This window comes from Gopherus flavomarginatus, chromosome 5 (genome assembly GCF_025201925.1).
Source record: "Gopherus flavomarginatus isolate rGopFla2 chromosome 5, rGopFla2.mat.asm, whole genome shotgun sequence".
Lineage (NCBI taxonomy): Eukaryota > Metazoa > Chordata > Testudines > Testudinidae > Gopherus > Gopherus flavomarginatus.
Window position 1 is genome coordinate 133,834,015 of NC_066621.1, and position 24,024 is coordinate 133,858,038.

The following is a 24,024-nucleotide window of genomic DNA, read 5'->3' on the forward strand; positions in this document are numbered from 1 at the left end:
TTTTGCAATACTCCTTTTGTTGTAATAGGTCAACAACAATAGCTTTATATGAATACTCAAGAAATACAGCATGATAAGTGTATTCTAATCTCTGATATCAATACAGTGAGCCTCTTCTACCGTTGTCCAATAGACCATTGTAATCCAGCCTGCTCCTAGATAAGAACTGAACATTTTACTTTGCACTGCCACTAGATCAGCAGTAAATGATTTCTAAAACTGGTTGTCATTTTTCACATAGTGCATGAAGTGACTGAAAACTTGTTGCAGTTTTCAAAATTTTATATATGTGTCTCTCATGTTTAAGAATGAATAAATGAGCTTTTTAATCCAAAGAGCTGACCTTTTGGAGTTTTTGTTCTAAAGAAGTTCTGAGTCACTTGTATTTATTTTTATATGAATTCTTCTGTATGAATAGTCCTTTGATCTCTGCATGGTATGTGGGATTTAATAGGTGTACTTGGTTGATTATGGCCTTGCTTATCGATACTGTCCAGAAGGAGTGCACAAAAAATATAAAGAAGACCCCAAAAGATGTCATGATGGTACAATTGAATATACTAGTATTGATGCACATAAGGGTGTGGGTAAGTAGTTAAAGCTTTAATTCGCTTTGTTCCATACAAGACTGTTTGTTTTTTTATTTTAATTACAAACATTTTAGAGAGGACATTTTAAAATAGATTCCTATTTACTGTGAAGTCCTAACACTGTGTTTAAAAAATTAAACATTCCAACTGTATAGCAGAAGTTCAGCTATGTTTTTTTTGTGAAATTTGCTGGGCAACAGAATTAGAGCATTTACTAATTTTGTCAGCTGTTACTTTGCTGTAGTGTTGGAAATCATTTGTATTCCTTTTCATATAGACATGATTATATCTCCTTTATATAAGAAATGCACCTAATCTCTTAAGATTGATCACGTGTATCTGTTAGTATGAGACATATTTATTGAATTGGTACTAACTGTGTAAGTGGACAGGTGTGTGATAATGATTCTGGGATGATTCTGGTGAGGGGAGAACTACACAGCTATTTGAGGGAGTTAATGGTCCCTAAATTCAGTTTGAAGCATACTTCTCTCATATTTGGCCAAGGTTGAGCCTTAAATTCTGTTTGATGTAAACTACCATCTTTTAAATCTAATCTGTGTCAACTGAAAATAATAAAGCAAAAAGTGAAAAATATTAAACATTATAGTAACGTGACTTTATAAAGAGCAAATCTTGCCAGACCAAGTTTGTTGCTTGTTTTGATAAAATTATAGAATTAGTGGATGAAGAACATAAGAATGGCCATAATGGGTCAGACCAATGGTCCATCTAGCCTGGTATCCTGTCTTCTGACAGTGACCAATGATAGGTGCTTCATAGGGTATGAACAGAACAGGTAATCATCAAGTAATCCATTCTCTATTGCCCATTCCCAGTTTCTGGCAAACAGAGGGTAGGGTCGCTTCAGAGCACGGTTTTGCAATAGAAAAGCAATAGAAGTGTTATACTTGAATGTTTAGAAAAGTTTTTGATGTCTTGCACAAGTTTTAATTTAAAAATTAAAATCTGCTTGGATGTAAACTCTCACCTGGACTAAAAATTGACTAACAGACCTTAAAGGGGATTTTCCTGTTGATACATTTAATACAATTTTAATCAGTATCTTGTGGAACACGTGAAAGCAAATATGTTCTATCCTTTGTCTTGTCAACATACAAGATTTCAGAATCTTCTGCAAGCAACGTTTCAGTATTCAGGAAATCTGAAGTATTTCCATTTGTGGAATAATAATTTGAAGAACTCACGTTTCAACTGTATTGTCTGTTTTTGGGGAATGGGGAAGTAAAAATGTTTTGAACATAACTCAGTCAGTTCACTCTATTTTGTCACAATGTGAGGACTTAAAATGCTTCAGAAATTGGGATAACTGCAGCATGTCATATTCATGAGCGGAAGAAAGAGATTAATTTCAAATTCCTTTATCAGTCTTCCAGCCATTTGAGCAATACTTCTTGTTTCCTTTCCTTCCTGCTTCCCTCTGAAATAAACTCAAAGCATACTGTAGTTGTTAATTACTGTTAACTTTGGCTTTCAGTTGTCTTACTATGTTTACAAACTAACTTTAAATGTGTGTATGTATTTATATGTATATTTGTAGCTCCATCAAGACGGGGTGACTTGGAAATTCTAGGTTACTGTATGATTCATTGGCTCAGTGGCCATCTACCATGGGAGGACAATTTAAAAGACTCCAACTATGTCAGAGATTCAAAAATTAGGTAAGGAACTTGTTATATTTTCTCATTTTAACCTTAATCTAGGAATAAAAATATTTCAGTGTAGCAATACTACTCATAAACAATGCTTCCTCTTCTGTGAAGAGCTGGGTAATATTCTGTCTACTCTTGCAGGCTGGAATGGAGATTCCAGAGTTATAATGAAGTCCAAAACTGTAGGTTATATTCCCCTTCAACCTCCCCCTTAATTACATTTCCTTCCTTTTATTCCCATCCCCTTCAAAATAATTAAACCTTCTCTAATTACACCCCCATAACTTTTGTACTTGTCAACACCATGTCCCTCTGTTAAGTATCTTTTTATATTAGCCCCTCACAGCACCCTTGTGAGATAGACAAAGCACTACCACCCCCATTTTACAGATGAGGAACTGAGACACAGAAACTAAATAGCCTACACAAAGTCACACTGGAAGTCTTTAGCAGATTAAGGAACTGAACGTGGATCCCCTGAGTTCCTGATTACTGCCCTAAACAATGGATCATCCTCCCTCATTTCCTCTGCCCACTGTTTGCCATCTTTGCAGAGAGTAAGTGCTGTCAGGTGCCTGCAGTACTGCTTTTGCCACCAGTACCTGGCAGTCATTGCCTAGAGCAGCTTCTTGTCCCTCCTGTTAACACTGCTGCCTCAGTGTTTCTCAGAACAGCAGCATCTCTCCTCTTCTAGTTGCTGATCTGATAAAAGGCACCAGTGCAAGGAGGAGTGAAGGGGAGTAATAATAGTTCTGAATAGCAGTGGCTAGAGCAGAAATTGGCCTTGCATGGATGCAAGAAGGAATTGACATGTGAGGGTTTAAAGTGGAACATCATCTGAGCCACAGTTTTCTATCTGTATGTAGTTTGGAGTGGTTGGTGAGAGAGCCAAAATCTTGTATGTTGACTGGCCGATATATTCATCCATGACCACAAAGGTTCTAAATAATTTGAGATATACCTATCTCATAGAACTGGAAGGGACCCTGAAAGGTTATTGAGTCCAGCCTCCTGCATTCACTAGCAGGACCAAGTACTGATTTTTGCCCCAGATCCTTAAGCAGCCCCCTCAAGGATTGAACTCACAACCCTGGGTTTAGCAGGCTCATGCTCAAACCACTGAGCTATCTCTCCGCCCTTCTGAGCCCATGTTTATTTAAAGAAGTGCATCTGTATCTTTTGTTAAATTTTATTCAACCAAAACAAAAATCACCAAAGCTACTTCACTATTATTATTAAACTAAAGTAAGAATGAAGCAGTACAACTACCAAATCAATATCAAATCAGTGAATTAGTCTTTGCATTGGATTGGAGTTATGTCATAAAATGAGTTAAATCATCAAATTAATTCTAGAAGTAATCCTTGTAAATGCTAAAGAGAATTATAGGAAGGTGCTGGTCTGAATTCTTTAGTTGGGAGTTATAACCAATGTTGATCAAATCTGGGACTTAGAGCTGGTTAAAAATTCAGTCCTGAAATGAAAATATCTAATAACTGACACATAGCTCAGAGCTAATTGTTTCCTTCTTAGAATTCTGTTCTTATGTGGTGGCTAATCCTTGATGGTTTCTTGGATTTCCTGTTGATTGTTATAGTTGCCAAACTTTGCTGACTCATCCTTGCATCATCTCCCTCCAAGGTGCATGGACAAATCAGGTGTAAGACCTACCTTGGAGCCATGCAGCAGTGTGGTCCAGTCAGGTTTGAATTAAGTCATTAGCTTGTGTCAATTCTGTGAAAGTCCTTTTTTAAACTAGTAACTTAATTTTTAAAATCTGGGATTTTACATACTACAGGGACTGAAAGTCTGTTTGCCCCCTACACCTCCCCCACCCCCAAAATAAATAAATAAATATATATATAAAAGAATGGTGGACATTAAACCACTTGAAGAAGTTGGCATGATCTTATCTAGGCAAAAGGTCTTTGTGACATGTCATCAGTTGATGGAAAATGTATTATGAAACATGCTATAAAAGTAGCTGATTTAAAAAAAAAAAACCCAACGGCTTAGTAACTAAATTAAAAATAAATAAAATCTTGTGACCAATATTGCCACTGTTTTCACAAACAAGACAATTTACAGTAATACTTGGAACTGGCCTACAGGTCATGCAATTTGCCTTTTTGAAAGTTTCATCTTGACATAGGGAAGTTACTTTAAAGCATCTCAAGATGAAACTCACTTTAAATATAAGATGTTCAATTTTATATAGGGTCTGCATTCTTATATTTCTTATTCTGTTTTTCTCACACCTGGATCTCAGCCTTGTTCCTTAGCTTATCGAGTCAGTTGCTTGGGAACAGCACAGTGCTGCAACTCTGTTTCCTTAAGAAGGGATTCAACTGGCCCTACAGAGGGAATTTTCTTGTCTAGGTGAAGTGAAGAGCATGTGATCACAAGGATCCTGCAGAATTTAAAGTGCTTGCATTGTACTTTTTATCCAAAGATCTCAAAGCATTTTACTAATGTGGATAAGTATTCTACTTTCATAGAAAGGAAGACTCTAGCACAGATATTGTCATGTAAGGAGCCAGTTACCTTGATAGAAACAAAACTGAGGCTTCCGATTTTCCAGTTTCTTGCTGTGATCATTAGACAAGTGTAAAAGGTAACAGAATCAAAACAAAAGGACTGCAAGAAAAGGATTATACAATATTAAAACTATTTTTATTTACATGTCAATATTTTAAAAAAATTCTTTTTAATGCTTTAATACGATATGTTTTAAAAGAAATACAGATCACCTGTGAATGAACAAACTGTTTCGCAATTGTTATTAAATATAATTTATCCACAATCTGAAGTATTGATTCTTCTACTTTTATTTCTCAGATATAGTGAGAATATTACAGATTTGATGAACAAGTGCTTTCCTGAGACAGAAAAACCAGGTGGGAAGAGCTTTTTAAAATATTAGTACTTGGGGTTTTATTCTAATAGACAAACATTTAATCCTTAGCCTCTCAAAAAATATAAAACACATTGAAATAAAGCATTAATGATTCATTCTTCAAAGAAACTCGACTGGCCACTTTACCATACCACAGCTAACTTTAATAGGGTTTAGGTAGATTACTCAGTTAGGCCAGGAATGCACTCACAGCATATCTGAAATTCCCATTTTCATGTGGCAGTAATTACTTTAATATTTGGGTATGTGTAGTAATTTCTTCTGTATTGAGTTGAATACAAACACAGACAGATGACAATTCAGCTGCTTGGAAAGATTGAGTGGGTGTCAGATTGTTGTCAGCATGTAGTCCATCTGGGAGAGGTGTCTCTAATATTCTGTTCCTCCTAACACATCTTTGGCTATATCTGCACTTGCAGCTAGGAGGTGTGATTCCCAGCGTGGATGGACAGACTCATGCTAGCTTAGCTTGAGCTAGCATGCTAAAAATAGCAGTGTGGATGTTGCAGTATCCACAGCGGCTTGGGCCAGGCCACAGTGGTTGACTAGGTTGCACCTAGGTGTTAGTGTTCACTGCTATTTTTAGCATGCTAATGCGAGTCTGTCTACTCTCATACCTCCTAGCTGCTGTGTAGACATACCCTTTAAGTTCTCCCCAGTGACTAGAGCCAGTACCTGCCTCTGCTTCTGCCTTCCCAAACAGCAGTAAAGTGAAACTGACCAATGTTTTGAATAGTAGTGATTAAATTTACAAGACAGGTAAGTTTTCTTTCTGTTATAGGAAAGGTGTGAACAGTAGTAGTCACTAGTTTAGTCTGCAGACTGGAAGATAGCATTGCACTGGCTCACACTCATTTCTATTTGGAAACATCTTCACAACTGTAAGGGTTAGAAATTAATTTTTGTAATAAATTTAGATTCTAAAGAAACACTTGTCTGAGAAAGCTCATGACTCTCCAAATGAGAGTTGGCTAGCAGATTTTCAAAGTCCTGACATTAACTATACATGCTTTTTTGCAGAAGTTAGAAATGGAAAAATTCTCTTGGGTCACCCAATCCTAATTGTCAATACAGGATTGTTTCATGCTTATTAGTATTTGAGCAACTATAGTTTTAAAGGTGAAATGATGAGAAGTCCCTGCCTTTGATTAAAATAAAATACATGAAAAATAATTTCTCCTTAACTTACCTGGCAAAGTTCTGAGCTAAGGCTCTTATTTCACCTGTAGTAGATCATCTTAAATGCAGGGAAGAAATACTAGTTGAATAAAAGGCTCACTGTAGAGGAGATAAGCATGTTCAAAAATAGTTTTTAAAGGCTGAATATTTCCTTCATTGTAATGAATATAGAAAAGTGGTGCTGTGATAATTTGTTAATGAGCCCTGGGATGATTTTTTTCTTATTTCTAAAATATACTGTATTAAACAGCTATAATTATGTTTAAATATCCATATCAAAGGATCCCAAAAAAGGTGTATACATAATTCTCACATTTTTTGGTAAAACCTATTGATTACTAACTGCTTTAAATAGAAATTAATTTTATGTACCATTCCCTCAGATGAAATAGCCAAGTACATGGAAAAGGTGAAGTTATTGAGCTACGAAGAGAAACCTCTTTATCAGCATTTCCGAGAAATACTTTTGCAAGGTCTTAAGGCTATTGGGCAAAAGGATGATGGCATACTGGACTTCAGTTTTTCAGAGAATGGAGATTTGCAAACCAAGCCTGTACAAAAGGTTGTTTCTTTTTACTTTTAAAATCAGCTTTTAATGGATCTTGTTTTAAACTAAATAAAAGAATTAAATAAAATGATATGGAAAACGGATGTTATGATTAGCCCAGATAGGAAAGTAAGGAAAAAGGAAAGTTAGTCTCAAATGTTTGTTAGCTTTACAGCATATTTCATAAGCAGACACGTGGGCTAATTTTAATTTAACTAATTACGCTGAAAGTTTTTAATATAGCACAATGTTAGCAGGTATACTTTCACATGCAGTAAATAATACCTTGGGAAAGAGAATGTATATTTAGTTGTAATGACATTTGAACAGATGAACATTGCAGTTAATTTACACATTTTTTTCAAGAGTCTCTAAAAAATTCCAGATGGGCCAAAGTGTGAGGTAAAATCAGAAGTCTAGTTACCTTTTGGTTTCATTTCAGGTTTCTTACCTTACATAACTAGACCTGAATACTTACTTTTAAATGAACATCCTTATGCCATCAATGTGCTACTGAAATTCAGATATTGTGTACAGTATTATTATTTGTATTATCGTAGCACCTAGGAGACCCAGCCATGGACCAGGGCCCCTTTGTGCTAGGCACTGAACAAAAAGGTGTTTTTTACAATTAGTATAGTACTAGATTAAGGGTATATTAATCTTTTTATTTAGGCTTGGCAAATTTTTGTTTTACTATAATTTTGCTGTATTTAGCAATGCTTGTTTTTAAGTATTTATTTTATTAATTTAAATTTTCACAGTTGGGAAATTGAGGGAGGGTCAGACAATTAATTAATGATAGTAGATATTGAGATTCAGCAAGTTAGCTTTATAATACTAAAATATAAATTGTCAGCATCACATGTTAGAAGATAAAGTAAATATCTGTAAATCAAACTCTTTAAGTTCTCAAGCAACATTTTTCTTTGCTTATCTGTACATTTAGATTATTATCAGTGGAAATATTTTTGTTTGTATGTTTATGATGAAATCGATATTTACCGACAAAAATCTAATACTTCCAGAGGTACTTGTATTTAAGTAGACCGAACTGTAAATTTTCTCTCACATATGGAACCTTGTTGTGCAGAACATTTGCACAAGTCGCTCTTCCAGTTAGTAAAATGTACAATCATACTTACACCATGGAGGAGATTTTATAATTCACACATTTCAGAAAAGGTTCCTAGCATATTAACTTAATGGGAAATCAGTATTTACCTATAGTCAGTAGGCAACTGCTTGTGTGGAATCTGTGTGGATGTTTATACAGAAGAAACATATGCTAGTGGGACCAGTTCTTAGTAAAAGCTATAGTACTATACATATGCAGAAAGCCCTCTGGCAAATTTATTTCATCATTATTTCATCATTTCATGAAAACTGCTCACTAATTTTTTGGGGAAAAGTTAAAACGTGGAATATGTTATGAAGAATAATACTGAGGCATTAATATAACTAAAATTTTGAGCTAGGTTATCAAATAAGCATTACTGTTACTGCCTGTATAGGACAAAACTTGATAGACAAAGGCAAGTAACTGGGAGACAGACATTTTAGAGTTGATCCTCATTAACAAGGAGGAATTGGTTGCAAAACTGAAGGTTTGAAGGCAATGTGGGTGAAACTGATCATGAAATAATATATGTAAAAACTCTGAGGAAAGAAAGGAGTGAGAAGCAGAATAGGGACAATGGACTTCAAAAAAGCAGACTTCAACAATTCAGAGCTATGTACATAGGTATGTACAGTCCTATGGGAAGAAAATCTGAGGGATAAAGTAGTTGAGAAGATCTGAAAGTTCCTCAAGGAGATTAAATGTGCAACAGCAAACTATCCCAAGCAAAAGAAAGATAAGAATAATAAGAGGCCCATATGGCTCCTTTAGGAGCTCTTTAATCACCAGAAAATCAGAGAAGAGTCCTACAAAATGTGGAAACATTAACAAATTGCTTAGGAATACAAAAGAATAGCACAAGCACGTAGTGATAAAATCAGGCTGAGGCTCACAATGAGTTTCATCTAGCAAGTAACATAAAAGACAATAAGAGGGTCATAGAATATGACATGAAAACTGAGGTGTTTAGAGAAGACAGAAGCAAAATAGGCATTAAAGAGGCTAGTGGTGGCCGGATAGTCAACACAGTACTAACAACAATGGGGAAAAATTCAACCCAAAATAGAGAACAAACAGGTTTAAGTGTATTTAGATAAATGAGATATATTGAAGTTGGCAGGGTCTGATGAAAATCACCCTATGATACTTAAGGAACAAACTGAAACAATCTTGGACTGTTAGCAGTCATCTTTGAGAACTCATGGAGGGATAGGTAAGATCCCAGGGGACTGGAGAAGGGCATACGTAATATCTCTCTTTAAAAGGGAGAACAAAGAAGGCCCAGGGAATTATAGGCCAGTCATCCTAACTTTGGTACCTGGTAAGATACTGGAACAGATCAGATGCTTACAGATTGATTTGTTTAATAGAAGATAATTGAGTTATATGTAATAGCCAACATGGATTTGTAGAGAATGAATCATGCCAAACCAACCTAATTTCCTTCTTTGACAGGGTTATAGCCTGGGTAGGGGGAGCAGTAAACATATATCTTGATTTAATAAGGCTTTTGACACAGTCCCATGTTGCATTCTCATTAGCCAGTGTGCCCACAACTGTTTCACATTTGGGGACAATATATACCTTCAAGTCAGTGGCATTGCTATGGGTACCCGCATGGTCCCAACATTTTTATGGCTGACTTAGAACAACGCTTCCTTAGCTCTCATCCCCTAACGCCCCTATTCTGCTTGCACGACATTGATGACATCTTCATCATCTGGACTCATGGAAAAGAAGCCCTTGAGGAATTCCACCATGATTTCAACAATTTCCATCCCACCATCAACTTCAGCCTAGACCAATCCACACAAGTGGTCCATTTCCTGGACACTACTGTGCTAATAAGCGATGGTCACATAAACACCACCCTATACCGGAAACCTACTGACCGCTATACTTACCTACATGCCTCCAGCTTCCATCCAGGGCACACCACATGATCCATTGTCTACAGCCAAGCTCTATGATACCACATTTGCTCCAGTCCCTCAGACAGAGACAAACACCTAAAAGATCTCTATCAAGCGTTCTTAAAACTACAGTACCCACCTGCTGAAGTGAAAAAACAGATTGACCGAGCCAGAAGAGTACCCAGAAGTCACCTACTACAGGACAGGCCCAACAAAGAAAATAACAGAATGCCACTAGCTGTTATCTTCAGCCGCCAACTAAAACCTCTCCAACACATCATCAAAGATCTACAACCTATCCTGAAAGATAATCCCTCACTCTCATAGATCTTGGGAGACAGACCAGTCCTCGCTTACAGACAGCCCCCCAACCTGAAGCAAATACTAACCAGCAACCGCACAACAAATACACTAGCCCAGGAACCTATCCTTGCAACAAAGCCCAGTGCCAACTCTGTCCACATATCGATTCAAGTGACACCATCATAGGACTAATCACATCAGCCATGCCATCAGGGGCTCGTTCACCTGCACATCTACCAATTTGATATATGCCATCATGTGCCAGCAATGTCCCTCTGCCATGTACTTTGGCCAAACCGGACAGTCTCTACACAAAAGAGTAAATGGACACAAATCTGACATTAGGAATCATAACATTCAAAAACCAGTAAGAGAACACTTCAGCCTCTCTGGTCACTCAGTAACCGACTTAAAGGTGGCAATCTTGCAACAGAAAAGCTTCAAAAACAGACTTCAGCAAGAAACTGCTGAACTTGAATTAATATGCAAACAAGATATCATTAGCTTTGGCTTAAATGGAGACTGGGAGTGACTGGGTCATTACTCAAGTTGAATCTATTTCCACATGTTATGTATCCTCACCTTTTTGTCAACTGTCTGAAATGGGCCATCTTAATTATCACTTGAAACGTTTTTTTTTCTCCTGCTGATAATAGCTCTTCTTAATTAGCCTCTTAGAGTTGGTATGGCGGCTTCCACATTTTCATTTTCTGTGTGTGTGTGTGTGTGTGTGTGTGTGTGTGTGTGTATCTACTTACTATATGTTCCATTCTATGCATCTGCTGAAGTGGGCTGTAGCCCACAAAAGCTTATGCTCAAATAAATTTGCTAGTCTCTAAGGTGCCACAAGTACTCCTGTTCTTTTTGTATTCAAAGAGTAGTTATTAATGGTTTGCTGTCAAACTGGAGAGAGGTAGCAGGTTGGGTCCTGCGGAGGTCCATCCTTGGACTGGTACTAGTCAATATTTTCATTAAGGCTTGGATAATGGAGTGGAGAGTGTGCTTATAATATTTATGGATGACCCAAAACTGGAAGAGGTTGCTAGCATTTGGGAGGACAGGATTAGAATTCAAAATGAGCCTGACAAACTGGAGAATTAGTCTGAATTAAACAAGATGAAATTCAGTAAATACAAGTTGAAAGTACTACACTTAGGAAGGAAAATTCATATGCGTAATTACAGAAAGGGGAATAACTAATTAGGTGGTAGTACTGAAAAGGATCTGCAGATTATAGTGGATCACAAATTGCATAAGAGTCAATGTGATGCAGTTGCAGAAAAAGCTAATATTCTGGGAAGTATTAACAAGAGGGCTGTGTGTAAAACCTGGCTTGTAAATGTCCTGTTTTTATTCTGTACTGGTGAGACCTCAGCTAGGAGTACTGCATCTAGTTCTGGGTGCCACACTTTAGGAGAGATGTGGATAAATTGGAGAGAGTCCAGAGGAGAGCAGCAAGAATGATGGGTCAGGTTTTCTAATCCTTCTATGAGGAAAGGTTTTGAAAAAAACAAAACACAACCTGGGCATATTTAGTCTTGAGAAAAGAAGACTTCGGGTGGGGACCTGGTAACAGTCTTCAAATATAGTAAGGGCTGGTATAAAGAGGCCTGTGGTCAATTGTTCTGCATGTCTGCTGAAGGTAGGACCAGAAGTAATGGGTTTAATCTGCAGCTAGGGTGGTTTAGGTTAGATATCAGGAAAAACTTCCTATCTATCAGGATAGTTAAGCACTGGAATAGGCTTCCAAGGGATGCTGAGGAATTCCCTTCATTGGAGGTTTTTAAGAACAGGTTGGACAAACATCTGTCAGGGATGGTCTAGGTTTACTTGATCCTGCCTCAGTGCAGGAGTCTGGACTAGATGACCACTCAAGTCCCTTTCAGCCCTACATTTCTGTAATTGAGAGATAGGTCTAGGTATTGAAACATCATTCTTTGTTTGTATTTTGTACAGCCCTATGTCATACAAAGTAATTTTAATCAGTAACATATTTCTAAACCAACTTACAGCAGAAGTGTAAGAATTTTTCACTTTATTGTAGTGAAATAGTATGTTAAAGCTAATAAAACAGTGACTTATAAACACATAATTGATAAAAATGTTGACTGCGTCAGGGTAAGCAGCTGACATGCTGGGACACTTTGTTTACTTAGGTTTACCTCCATGCCTGTGGATGCTCGAGGTAAACAAACTATCTCAGTCCACCAGCGGCTTACCCTGATGGCCTGGGAGCCAAAGTTTGCTGACCTCTGAATTATAGGGTCAGTTTATGAACGGGTATAATATTTTTCCATGTTTACTTATCCATCTTGTGGAGGGGAGGGGGAGGTTGGCTTATGAACAAACCAACTTATGATCGAGTATATATGGTAATTAAATTTAGCATCCTTCTAGGGAGGAAAGTACCAAAAAAAAATAATGAAATTTAACTTTAAAAATGGAACTTACACAAGAAGGCCGCTTCTTAAATGGAAATTAAAAATAGGAGTCATGAGTAAAATGCCTTCAAACATCATGGAGACTACTTAAAAACATAGAGGCTCAGACCAAATGTATATTCCAAATTTAAAAAGATGGTAGGAGCAACAAAAGAATGCTGCAATTGCTGAACAGCAGAGTAGTGGAGGCCATTATAGGCTAAAAGGCATCCTTTAAAATTGTGAAGTCAGATCCTAGTGAGGAAGGTGCACAAACTCTGGCAAGTAAAATGTAAAAGTATAATAAGGCAGCCAATGAGAGAATTTGAGAAGCAACTTGCTAAAGACACAAAAATGAACAAGATATTTAAGTCCAACGCAGACTGCAAGGAGTCAGAGGGATTTCACAAAACTGGGTGACTGGGCAACAAAATGCAGATGAAATTCAGTGTTGATAAGTGTAAAGTTATGCACATTGGGGGGAAAATATAATCCATCTATACATACACAATGATGGGTTCTAAATTAGCTGTTACCATCCATCTTGGCATTACCCTGGATGGTTCTCACAAAAATTCCGCTCAATGCGTTGTAGCAGTCAAAAAAGACTAACAGTATGTTAGGAACTATTGGGAAAGGGATAGAAAATATTGTAATGCCATTATAAATCCATGGTGTGCTCACAGTTTAGAAAAGAGAGCTAAAGCAGGATATGATAGGTGTATAAAATCATGCATGGTATGGAAAAAGTGAACAGAGAAGTTATTTACCCTTTCGCACAATACAAAAACCAGAGGTCACCCGATTAAATTAATAGACAGCGGATTTAATACACATAAGAGGAAGTACTTTTCAAGCAATGCACAGCTAACCTGTGGGATGTGGTAGCCAAAAGTATAAATGGTTCAAAAGAGAACTGGATAAATGCATGCAAGATAGATCCATCAATGGCTGTTAGTCAAAATAGTCAGGGTTGCAAGCCCATATTCGGGGTGACCCTCAATCTCAGATTACCAGAAGCTGGGAGTGGAAGACAGAAGCAGATCACTGCATAATTGCTCTGTTCTGTGCACAAACTGTAGCATAACAAGAAGATGCCAACATTATATTCCATAGGAAGCCTCTGTAACTGTTAAACTAAACTCCTTGGAGTAAGGACCATGTCTTATGTTTTTTCCGTGCGTAGACACTGACAGCACTCCATAATTGTTGGAAAATAAACAGTGGAAATATGGGTTACAGTGATCCATACTTCCTTCTCACATTCTGTTTCAAACACACAGGTGTTGCTTTTGTGAGATGAATACTGCCTGATTTCTGTTGCCATGTGATTCACCTGCATCAAGATTGAAATCTTTTTTTATTAAATCTTGGAAACAAGATAAATGTACTTTGCTTTTGTGTAGAACGTAATTGATATCTGTTTTTACAATGAGCATTTAAAATCTCTCACAGTACAATCAGGGGGAATGCATTATCTCCTGTATAAAGGCAATACAGTGCTGAAATATTCCTCCTTAATTTTGGTCAGAATGAACAAAAGTGTCTGTGTTTATTCCTGCCTAATGCATCACAAATCTGCTGACATGCTAACCTTGGAGTCTTGGCTGGCGTTAATCAGGCCTGTGCACCGGCAGGAGAGATGTACCTAATGCACTCCATCAGTGCAGTTTGCATATGGAAGTTCTCACAGGGGAGCTGCCCTGTGCCAGCTGAGGGTTAGCTGCCCACTGCAGTTATTGTATGTAATTATCTAACCAATCTGTTCAGCCCAGCAGGGTTTAGATGGTAATCATGAAGCAACACTTTGGAAAAGAAAGATGTAATGTGCTCTCCCCTTCTCCTATCAACTATGTTAAGTTGTAACACCTTTAAAGACATTTTAGTAAAGCAGTACATTCTTATTCAGTTAGTAAAAAAGCAAGTTAAACTTTCCCAATGTTTAGCAAAGTTACGTATGTGGGCCAACACATCCTTTGCAAAATGATGTGATTTTTTTTTTTAAAAGAAAGTTTCCATAGCCACTTTAAGAATACTTTGCAACAGTGGGATTAATTGTAATACACAGATAAGTTCTATATATCCACAAGTTTTAAGATAATGTGTCTTGAATAGAGTTCAGCATTTCCTTGTAGCTCTCTTTGGAAGACAACCTACAGTTGCCATTAGGAAAAAATAATGTGCTGTCTGTGGGTGTAGATACTTTTTAGCTGTGCAAAAAAAGGCTTTAAGCCTTTGAATTCAGATAAAGTTTGACTTAATACGGTATATGTTAATTACTAAAAATATTAATTTTAATGTTGGGTAAGAACATTTTTCTGTGTTTTAGGATAGAGTGATCCTTTGATAATTATTAAATTTAAATTATTACTAAAATTAGAGAGGCCTTGATTTAGAAATGTGGATTGTTATAATTTAAAATAAAAACATTCTTAAAATGTAAACAAATAGCTTTTTGTGGAAAGGTAAAACTGAACTGTTTAAAATTGTATATTGTAATCAGTACTGTGTCTAACTTTTAGATTAATATTTTTGAGTCATTTGCCTTCTGCATATAGAGTATAGTGAATGTTCAGATCAGGTGTTATGGAGATTGTGGGACAAATGACTTAGAACCATGGAGTAACATATGTAAATAGCTTCCACCTCACTCTTCTTTAGTCAGTCTACGTGGAATTTCTGCTGTTGTCTCAACCACTTTCTTTTCTTTTTTACAGAAGAAAAGAAAGGCAGCGGCATCAGCAGCAGCCACAACAGAGGAAAGCACTGGAACAGACATGGAAGATGTGGAAAGTCCACGAAAGAAGAGACCTGCTCGTTGTAGTAAGTCAAGAGACATACTTCCATTAGTCTGTGCTATTCACTCCCACTGATAAGAATTAATCCTACCTTTAAATTTTTGGCTTTCATGGCAGGTAACTTTAGGAAAATTTGAGATTTAGCTATCGGTCCTACGTACAGCAATTATATGAATATGTTCATTATGTTTGCATGTCATATAAAGCCGATGGGACTATTAGTTGATAAACACTGGTAGTTGCTCCCTGCGCCTTTTGCCATTGGTCATTGTCCCCCTTCGTTTTCATTTTTCTCTTCCCCTGTCTTGTCCAATTCGCTGTCAGGAAACGCTGACTCCTCAGGACCAATTCATCACAGCATATTACAGCCAGAGGCTAGCAGCAGCAGCAGCTTACAACAGTGAGTGGATTTAAAGTAAAGGAAAGGAGTAGTTTTAAGGATAGAGAATTATGAAAATAGAAATAAAATAATTTGGTACATTTTGACATAATTGCTTTTCTTAGAAAAAACATAGTCTAGTACAATATGGTTGCTGTAAATCAAGATTAAGATTCATTGGTAGAGCTGTCTGAAAAAACTTGTGTGGTGCATATTCATGCTATTTCTGGCTTTAGCCTTTGCTGTCTATCCTTCACACAGATGAGGAAAAAAAAATCAACTAATTAGAAAAATAGTAAATGATTCTGAAGAATTTTTGTTTCAGATTATATTTTTCAAATAAAAGTGCAAAGCAGTGTCCAAGGTTAAGCACTATAAAAATAACAAAACAGTGGAAGTCAGAGACACTTGAGTTTTTAACAAGCAAAACTGATTTTATGGCAGATGCAGAAGGGAAAGAAGGAGGACAGGGGAAAAAGTGATGCTACACTTGGAAGTAGAATTATTGGTAATTTATTAATTGAGCCTGGTATAAATACCTAGATAGCATGACATGAACTACAGCTATCAGACTAGTTTCATACCCAAGTTTGACATTGTCCCTTCATGTTTCAGCTATTTACATTACAGAATAGTCTGACCATGAAAAAATGATTTGTGCATTTTTAATATGAATGTTTCTGTATTGCTGACTTCAATTTATTTATAATTTTTTCAGTCTTGGAAGGTGGTTAATTAACTAGATTACACTTTATGCAGGCAACAGAGGGATTCAGTTTTATGTTGAATTTTATTCTATAGTTTAAACAGATTTTAATTAAGACCATATAACACAATGTTTTATGATTTTTGTGACCACCAAATCTGTACACTAGCAGTGGTTTGGCCACTAATCTGAACCCCAGGTACAGCCTAAACCTGATCCAAATCTGAAAACTGTGTTTTGGTTCTTCCCAGTTAAAATATTTGTGATATCTTCTACGACTGGTGCATATCCGTACTTATTGCATTGCCTTCTAAAATTTGAGTTCAGTATTAAACATTTCTTTGTATCAGTTTGGATCTCTCTGAAGGTACACATGCCTATGCATGTGAGCTTGGAATCTTTTCGGAGTAACACTGTCTGGGCCATACATGTCCTGTGTCTCTTCATGCTCTCATGTGAGGGCTTAAAGGGTGGATTGGTTGCGACACTCCCTCAGTTCCCTCTTACCATGTATGCCAACAAGACAGAACCTGGCAAATGTCCGACCCGGTATTCTTCCTTGAGCTTCAAATTCACTTCAAATTATATTATGAAGAAAACCCTCTTCAATTCCATATTTCTAACTGATTTGGATGTTCCAAAAAATTTAAATAAAACCCAGGTGGTGACCCCATTGAGGGTTGAGGCATTTTGTGCTAGCAGTCATCGTGGTGGATTTTTAACCCCTATGGGTTTAGCTCTGTCCACTGTGAAATGATCTTGTGCCCTTAATTGGCTGGCATAGCCGATGACTTTTCTGCTTTGGGAGGGGCACATCCCCAACAGATGCTCAGTCTGTCATTCCTTCTTGGCCCACACTTGAAAGTTGAGAGACGAGGCTCAAATTACACCTTTTTGAGCAACCCATGAAAGTCATGTCTGATCCTGGAGAGGAGAGATCCATGGAATGTGAATAGAGGAGACCATCCACAGCAAGTGCTGCAGAAAGCAGGCGCTTGACCACTTGTTCCAGCCAGAAGTCGTCAAAAAGGGCACCAAGATCACTGGCACCAAGACTTAAGACACTGACTACCCTGACATCTGCGCTCTGGCATCAGTGACCTCTGCACTGATTGCTTTGGCACAGACTCCAGGACAAGGAGACCCATGTCATCTGCTTTACAAAGTGCCAAGCAACAGACTCACACCAAGTGCAAATGCAGCTCTGTGTACGTAGTGGATTCATCCTCCAAGAGGACTTAAAACATTCCTCCAAAGATGCATTTTCCAAGTCCTCCTCGATGTTGAGGGCTGGGCGCATGGTACGGACTCTGAAGAACATGCAAGAGACAGTGGTACTTATGCTGATTTTGACACCGGAACCAGTATGGGTACTGAGATGCCTTAGAGGTACTGACATCTCCTGTCTCCTTAGTACCAGGACAGGCACCTCACTAGAGGCCCTGGACCTGGATTTACCCCAGCAGGACCACTGTTCCCGGAGGATTTACTTCTATTCACCATTTCCAACTCAGTCCTTCTCCCCTATGCCCCACTGAAGGAGTCTTCAAGTTCTCCTAATAAGACTTCAGCCCCTACACCAGCCATTGATGACTCTAGAGCCTTCCAAGATCTGCTCTTGAGGATAGCTGAAACCTTCGATGTGGAGAAACTGATCCAAGAGAACACACACAAGTTGTTCATCATTCACAGCTGCTTAGTGCTATCAAGAATTTCCCTCCCAATTAATGAGGGTGTACTGGACCCAGCAAAGTAGAAAGGTACCAAGTACCACCTAAGGGCTTTTGAACACTTTTTTTTTTAATGGGCATCTTGCACCAGGATCACTAGCAGTACTTGTGGTCCAGGGGAAAAAAACAGGTCCACTAAGGGGATTCTGAAAGATAAGGATCCTGAGAAATTAGACCTTTTTGGTCACAAGTTGTATTCATCTGGCTTGCTCCAGTTCTGTATCACAAACAACCAGGGCCTATTGAAAATATTTTTCCATTCTATTTAAGCCACAGTACTGTAGAGAAGTGTTCAGAGATGCTATCGAAGGGAGCCAGATGACAGCAAATGGATTTGTCTGGTACAGCTGCTAGAGCATATCCATGGCAATCACAACAAGATCTGTCTCATGGCAACAGCTGTCTGGGATTCTGAGAAGTCTAGGCAACTGTGAGGACTTAGTCTTCAAGGGAATGGAGCTGTTCTGCAATAAGACAAATGAGGCACTCCATTCCATCAAGGATTTGAGGGCAGTGCTGAGGTTACTAGGGATCTGTACCCAAGCCATTTCAGTACCAGCTCCTGCTGTTGTACCCTACAGTCACAAACCAGATTACACACACTGATATACCAGGAGATGGGATGGCAGTCATCCTTTTCCATTGCACACCAGGCTCCATCCCAGAGGCAGCAGGTTGGATGGGGAGCATCAAAAGCCATGTGAGGATCCAACCCAGGGATGACAATCAGAAATTACTTTGCCCCTTTCCATTGGATGTGGTCAGAGATAAAGCCAACAAGTGGGTGGGTGGGACATTGCAGCCATTCTTTGCTTGCTCCCCACTATCCTTCCAGTCCCTCTTCAAGGACGCGTCTTGTGAGAAGCTATTACTAAAAGAAGTGACCTTGTTTCATCTGTAAGCATGGGAGAAGTTTCTTAGGAGTACAGGGTAAGAGGCTTCTACTCCCTATGTTTCTTTATTCTGAAGAAAGCATTCTTCATTCTGTTCTAGACCTGGGGAGACTGAATATGTGTACAGCCTCAGATTCAGTATGGTAACGTTTGCCTCCATCATTCCATCTCTTCAGGCTCAAGACTGGTTTGTGGCTTTTGACTTACAGGACCTGTACTTCCATGTTGCCATCCACTCACCCTATAGGAAGTACCAGAAAGTTACAGCAGAGCCAAATCACTTCCTGAACAAGGTGTTATCTTTTGGCCTCTACAGCATGAAGGATCTTCATGAAATGCTTTGCAATGGTGGCAGCATGTCTGAGGGGAAAAAAGCATCTACATCAATCCATACCTAGATGGCTGAATGAATGGAGGCAGGTCATATCAGGAAGCTCTGACAAGCTTCAGTTGTGTCTTCTCCTTGTTTCCCCAGCTGGGCCGCCTGATAAATTATGAAAAATCATTAATTATCTCAGATGTCAGCGTTCATAGGGGCCAAGGTCAGTTTCAGGACAGTGAGACAGCTTACCTGCCAGAGGACAGATTCCCTAATCCTGTTAGGAGCCGTTAACCGTTAACTAGGGGTGGGGCTACTCAGGGAAAACGAGGGTTTAAAAAGCCGGCTCCTAAGAAACCAGAGGAAGTAGTGAACAGGAGCAGCTAATGGAGGAGTTTTGTGAGAGAGTTCTCCGAGGGAAGGAGGAGCAACTATGTTACCCTTGGGGTGAGTGTTAGTTTATTGTGTGCTTGCTGCTTGATTCAAGTATAGAGTGTAGTCTGTTTGGGAAGCCATTTGCTGAGCCTAACAGCCTGCTAGGCAAGGCTGAGAGCATTTTAAGAGCTTTGATCCCTAAGCCCTTCAGGATCATTAATGGGGGAAGGGGACCGGGACAGGGCTACTCGGACAACAAGGGGCTTAAAAAAACAGCTCCTAAGCAACTGGAGCAGCTAGTGAACAGGAGCAGTTAATAGGTGTTTTGCAAGGGAGTTTTAGAGAGAGAGTAGGAGAACCAGATAAGACCTGATTAACATTCTCTGAATTTTGGCAATAAATGCTCCCTCCCCTCCCAAAAACCCTAAGAAAAATAGAAAAGCTGTAGAGGTAAAAAGAATGCATGCAGAAGTACAGCAGCAGAGTGGGGGCTATCCAGTTCATTGCACTGAATGCAGCATGTATGATTTACTTCTCTTGTGGGCAGTTGGCATATGTGTACATTTGGTGCAGGGAGCTTATGGCCCTCAGAGACCAAGTACAGGCTTTGGAGACCAGAGTGGCAGAACTGGAAGAGCTAAGGGAGGCAGAGGTACATATATGAGACTTTGTGGTATACCCCTAACCTCTGTGCTGTTGAGGAGGGTGAAGGTCTTGGGGAAGGAGAACATCAAACTAGAGCAAAGGGAAACGATCCCATAATTAGAACAGGAGTACTTGTGGCACCTTGGAGACTAACACATTTATTTGAGCATAAGCTTTTGTGGGCTACCGCCTGCTTCATCGGATGCATACAGTGGAAAATACAGTAGGAAGATATATATGAGACACACACACACACACAGGCACGCAGAGAGAACGTGAAACAATGAGTGATACCATCCACTCTGAGAGTGATCAGTTAAGGTGAGCTATTACCAGCAGGAGAGAGAGAGAAACATTTTGTAGTAGTAATCAAAATGGTCCATTTGCAGCAGTTGATAAGAAGTTGTGAGAAACAGTGTCTGTGTGTGTGTGTGTGGGGGGAATAAACATTGTGTAATTATCAATCCACTCCCAGTTCTAATTTAATGGTGTCCATTTTGCAAATTAATTCCGATTCAGCAGTCTCTCGGTGGTGTCTGTTTTTGAAGTTTTTTTATTTGGTAATAGCTCACCTTAACTGATCACTCTCATTAGAGTGTGTATGGTAACACCCATTGTGTCATATTCTCTGTGTGTGTGTGTGTATATATATATATCTTCCTACTGTATTTTCCACTGCATGCATCCGATGAAGTAGGCTGTAGCCCACGAAAGCTTATGCTCAAATAAATTTGTTAGTCTCTAAGATGCCACAAGTACTCCTGTTCTTTTTGTGGATACAGACTAACATGGCTGCTACTCTGATCCTATAATTGGGACCCTCCTTCCAGATGAAGTCATGATGTCCTCTTTCACTGAGGACTCCTCTCCGGGGAAGGAATCCCAGTTATTAGGAAGAGACAGATAATAGTAATGGGAGATTGGATCATGGGAGATTGGATCATTAGAAATATAGATGATTGAGTTTGTGATGACCAGGAGAAGCACATGGTGAATTGCCTGAGAGGTGTGAACGTTGCATATCTCTTGAGACATCTAGACAGGCTTATGTGCAGTGTTGGGGAGGAACCAGTGGAAGTGGTACATGTAGGTACCAATGACATAGGGAAAGGTAGGAGAGAGGTCCTGGAGGCCAAATTTAGGCTGCTAAGTAAGACATTAAAGCCCAGGACCTCCATGGTTGCTTCCAGTTCCATGCGCAGGGCCAGTTAGACAGGCAGAACTGCAGGGTCTCAATGCATGGATGAGACAGTGATATAGGGATGAGAGTTTAGGTTTATTAGGAGCTAGGGAACCTTTTGGGAAAGGAGGAGCCTATAAATGAAGGATAGGCTCCACCTAAACCAAAACGGAGCCAGATTACTGGCATGTAAACTTTAAAAGGTTGTAGAGGAGTTTTTTAACTAAGGGTAGGAGGTTGCAGAGGAGCCACATGTATTATAAGGGAGGCTCTATTAATGGGATTCTCTCTATCCTAGTAAAGAGGAGAGGGTAGAGGTTATAAAGTACAGGAAGGAACTGAAGAAACAGTCAAATGAAAGAGTGCCATTCAATTTAATGACAAGTAAAAGGTGACAAATTTAATAAATGCTTATATACAAATGCTAGAAGACTAAATAAGTTGGGCAAACTTAAATGTCTTCTATTAATGAGGATATTGATATAATAAGTATCACAGAAACTTGGTGGAATGATGATACTCAATGGGGCATAGTAATACCAGGGTACAAAATACATTGGAATGACACAGTAGGTTATGGTGGTTGGGGAGTGGCACTATCTATGAAGAAAAAAATAGTCAAATATAGTAAAAATCCTTACATGAATCAAATAGAACCATAAAGATAAAAGAGGTGTCTTACATTAAAGATCCTTGTAAGTGGGAGAAGGGTGTTTGACTCACATGAGTCAGTATAAAACTCTTAACACTTTTTTGTAGTTTTTCCTGGTTAATGTCTTCCATACACATTTTAAAAGTGGTAAATAAATGTATTGAAAGCTGGTTTTATATATGGTTATGGAAAAATTAGACAATAGTTTATTTCCAGTATATGAAATATGGGAGTCTGTTTACTCTGTATGTTTGGGAAAATAGGTTTTCTATCAGTCCTCTTATTCTAAGAGCTTTCTGAGACAGTAATGGCTTAATTCAGTTTAATTTAGAACAGAGGACATGGATAATTCTTGTTGGACCTAATAAAATGTAGAAACCTTTTTGTGTTTACCTTCTATTCAAAATTAATAAGGATAGCATTTTGCATATGATCTGCTCCTGTAACAAAGTGCAAGACTTCTGGGGAAAATCTTCCATTGGTCAATATTTTATGTAATAGAAATCTTTCATGTTCAGCTGAATTGTTTCATAATAATAAATTATCATCTCTCTTTTGTTAAACCGTAGTTAGATATATTGCAGAATGCTGAGTGGGTGTTGCAGTACTTGCAGTCCAAACCTGGGTTTAAGGACCTGGAAGTGAAATTTACTGCTGGGGATGGAAGCGGGCGGGGGGATACTCTACTGACTCACTGAAGCACTTACTTACAGTGAAATGAAACCTTTTCAAGATTTTATTAAGCAATATATTTAAATAAAATAATTTTTCTGATTGAATTCACTGCCTAATGGAAGGGTTGATTTTTTTTTATTTTTATTTTTTTTTTTTTTTAAATATGTACTATATATGGTTATTGATGTATATGGAATTGGTTGTTGGGATGTCTTCAACAAAATAATTGAAATACAGGTTTTCCTTTACAATTGTAAAAATAGCTTAGAATCATAGAACTGGAAGGGACCTCGAGAGGTCATCTGGTCCAGTCCCCTGCACTCAAGGCAGGACCAAATATTATCTTCTAGACCATCCCTGACAGGTATCTGTTGAACCTGCTCTTAAAAATCCCCAATGATGGAGATTCCACAACCTCCCTAGACAATTTATTCCAGTGCTTAACCAGCTAACAGTTAGGAAGTTTTTTCCTAATGTCCAACCTGAACCGCCCTTGCTGCAATTTAGGCCCATTGCTTTTTGTCCTACCCTCAGAGGTTAAGAAAAACAATTTTTTCCCCACCTCCTTCTAATAACCTTTTACATGCTTGAAAACTGTTATCATGGCCCACCGTCTTCTCTTTTCCAGACTAAACAAACCCAATTTTTTCAATCTTCCCTCAGAGGTCATGTTTTCTAGACCTTTAATCGTTTTTGTTGCTCTTCTCTGAACTTTCTCCAATTTGTCCACATCTTTCCTGATACATGGCATCCAGAACTGGACGCAATACTCCAGTTCAGGCCTAATCAGTGCAGAACAGAACAGAAGAATTACTTGTGTCTTGCTTACAATACTCCAGCTAATACATCCCAGAATGATGTTTCCTTTTTTTTGCAACAGCATTGCACTGTTGACTCATATTTAGCTCCACTATGACCCCCAGATCCCTTTCCGCAGTACTGTTTCCTAGGCAGCCATTTCCCGTTTTGTATGTGTGCAATTGATTGTTCCTTCCTAAGTGGAGTACTTT

The 24,024-nt window shown here is 38.4% G+C and overlaps 1 protein-coding gene across 5 annotated transcripts in view; it reads left to right on the plus strand.

Moving 5' to 3' along the window:
* The window catches only part of VRK1 (VRK serine/threonine kinase 1), a 47,301-nt gene that overhangs the window by 20,142 nt on the left and 3,135 nt on the right, over nt 1-24,024 (plus strand). For 3 of the 5 annotated variants that reach the window (XM_050954472.1, XM_050954471.1, XM_050954473.1), the window contains 6 exons: nt 455-587; nt 2,152-2,272; nt 5,102-5,160; nt 6,743-6,921; nt 15,380-15,485; nt 15,785-15,860. In XM_050954472.1, coding sequence (XP_050810429.1) covers nt 455-587; nt 2,152-2,272; nt 5,102-5,160; nt 6,743-6,921; nt 15,380-15,485; nt 15,785-15,860 — 674 coding nt within the window. Of the gene's footprint in view, nt 1-454; nt 588-2,151; nt 2,273-5,101; nt 5,161-6,742; nt 6,922-15,379; nt 15,486-15,784; nt 15,861-19,344; nt 19,456-24,024 lie in introns of those variants that run through there. The other 2 variants (XM_050954475.1, XM_050954474.1) reach the window with 2 other exon arrangements.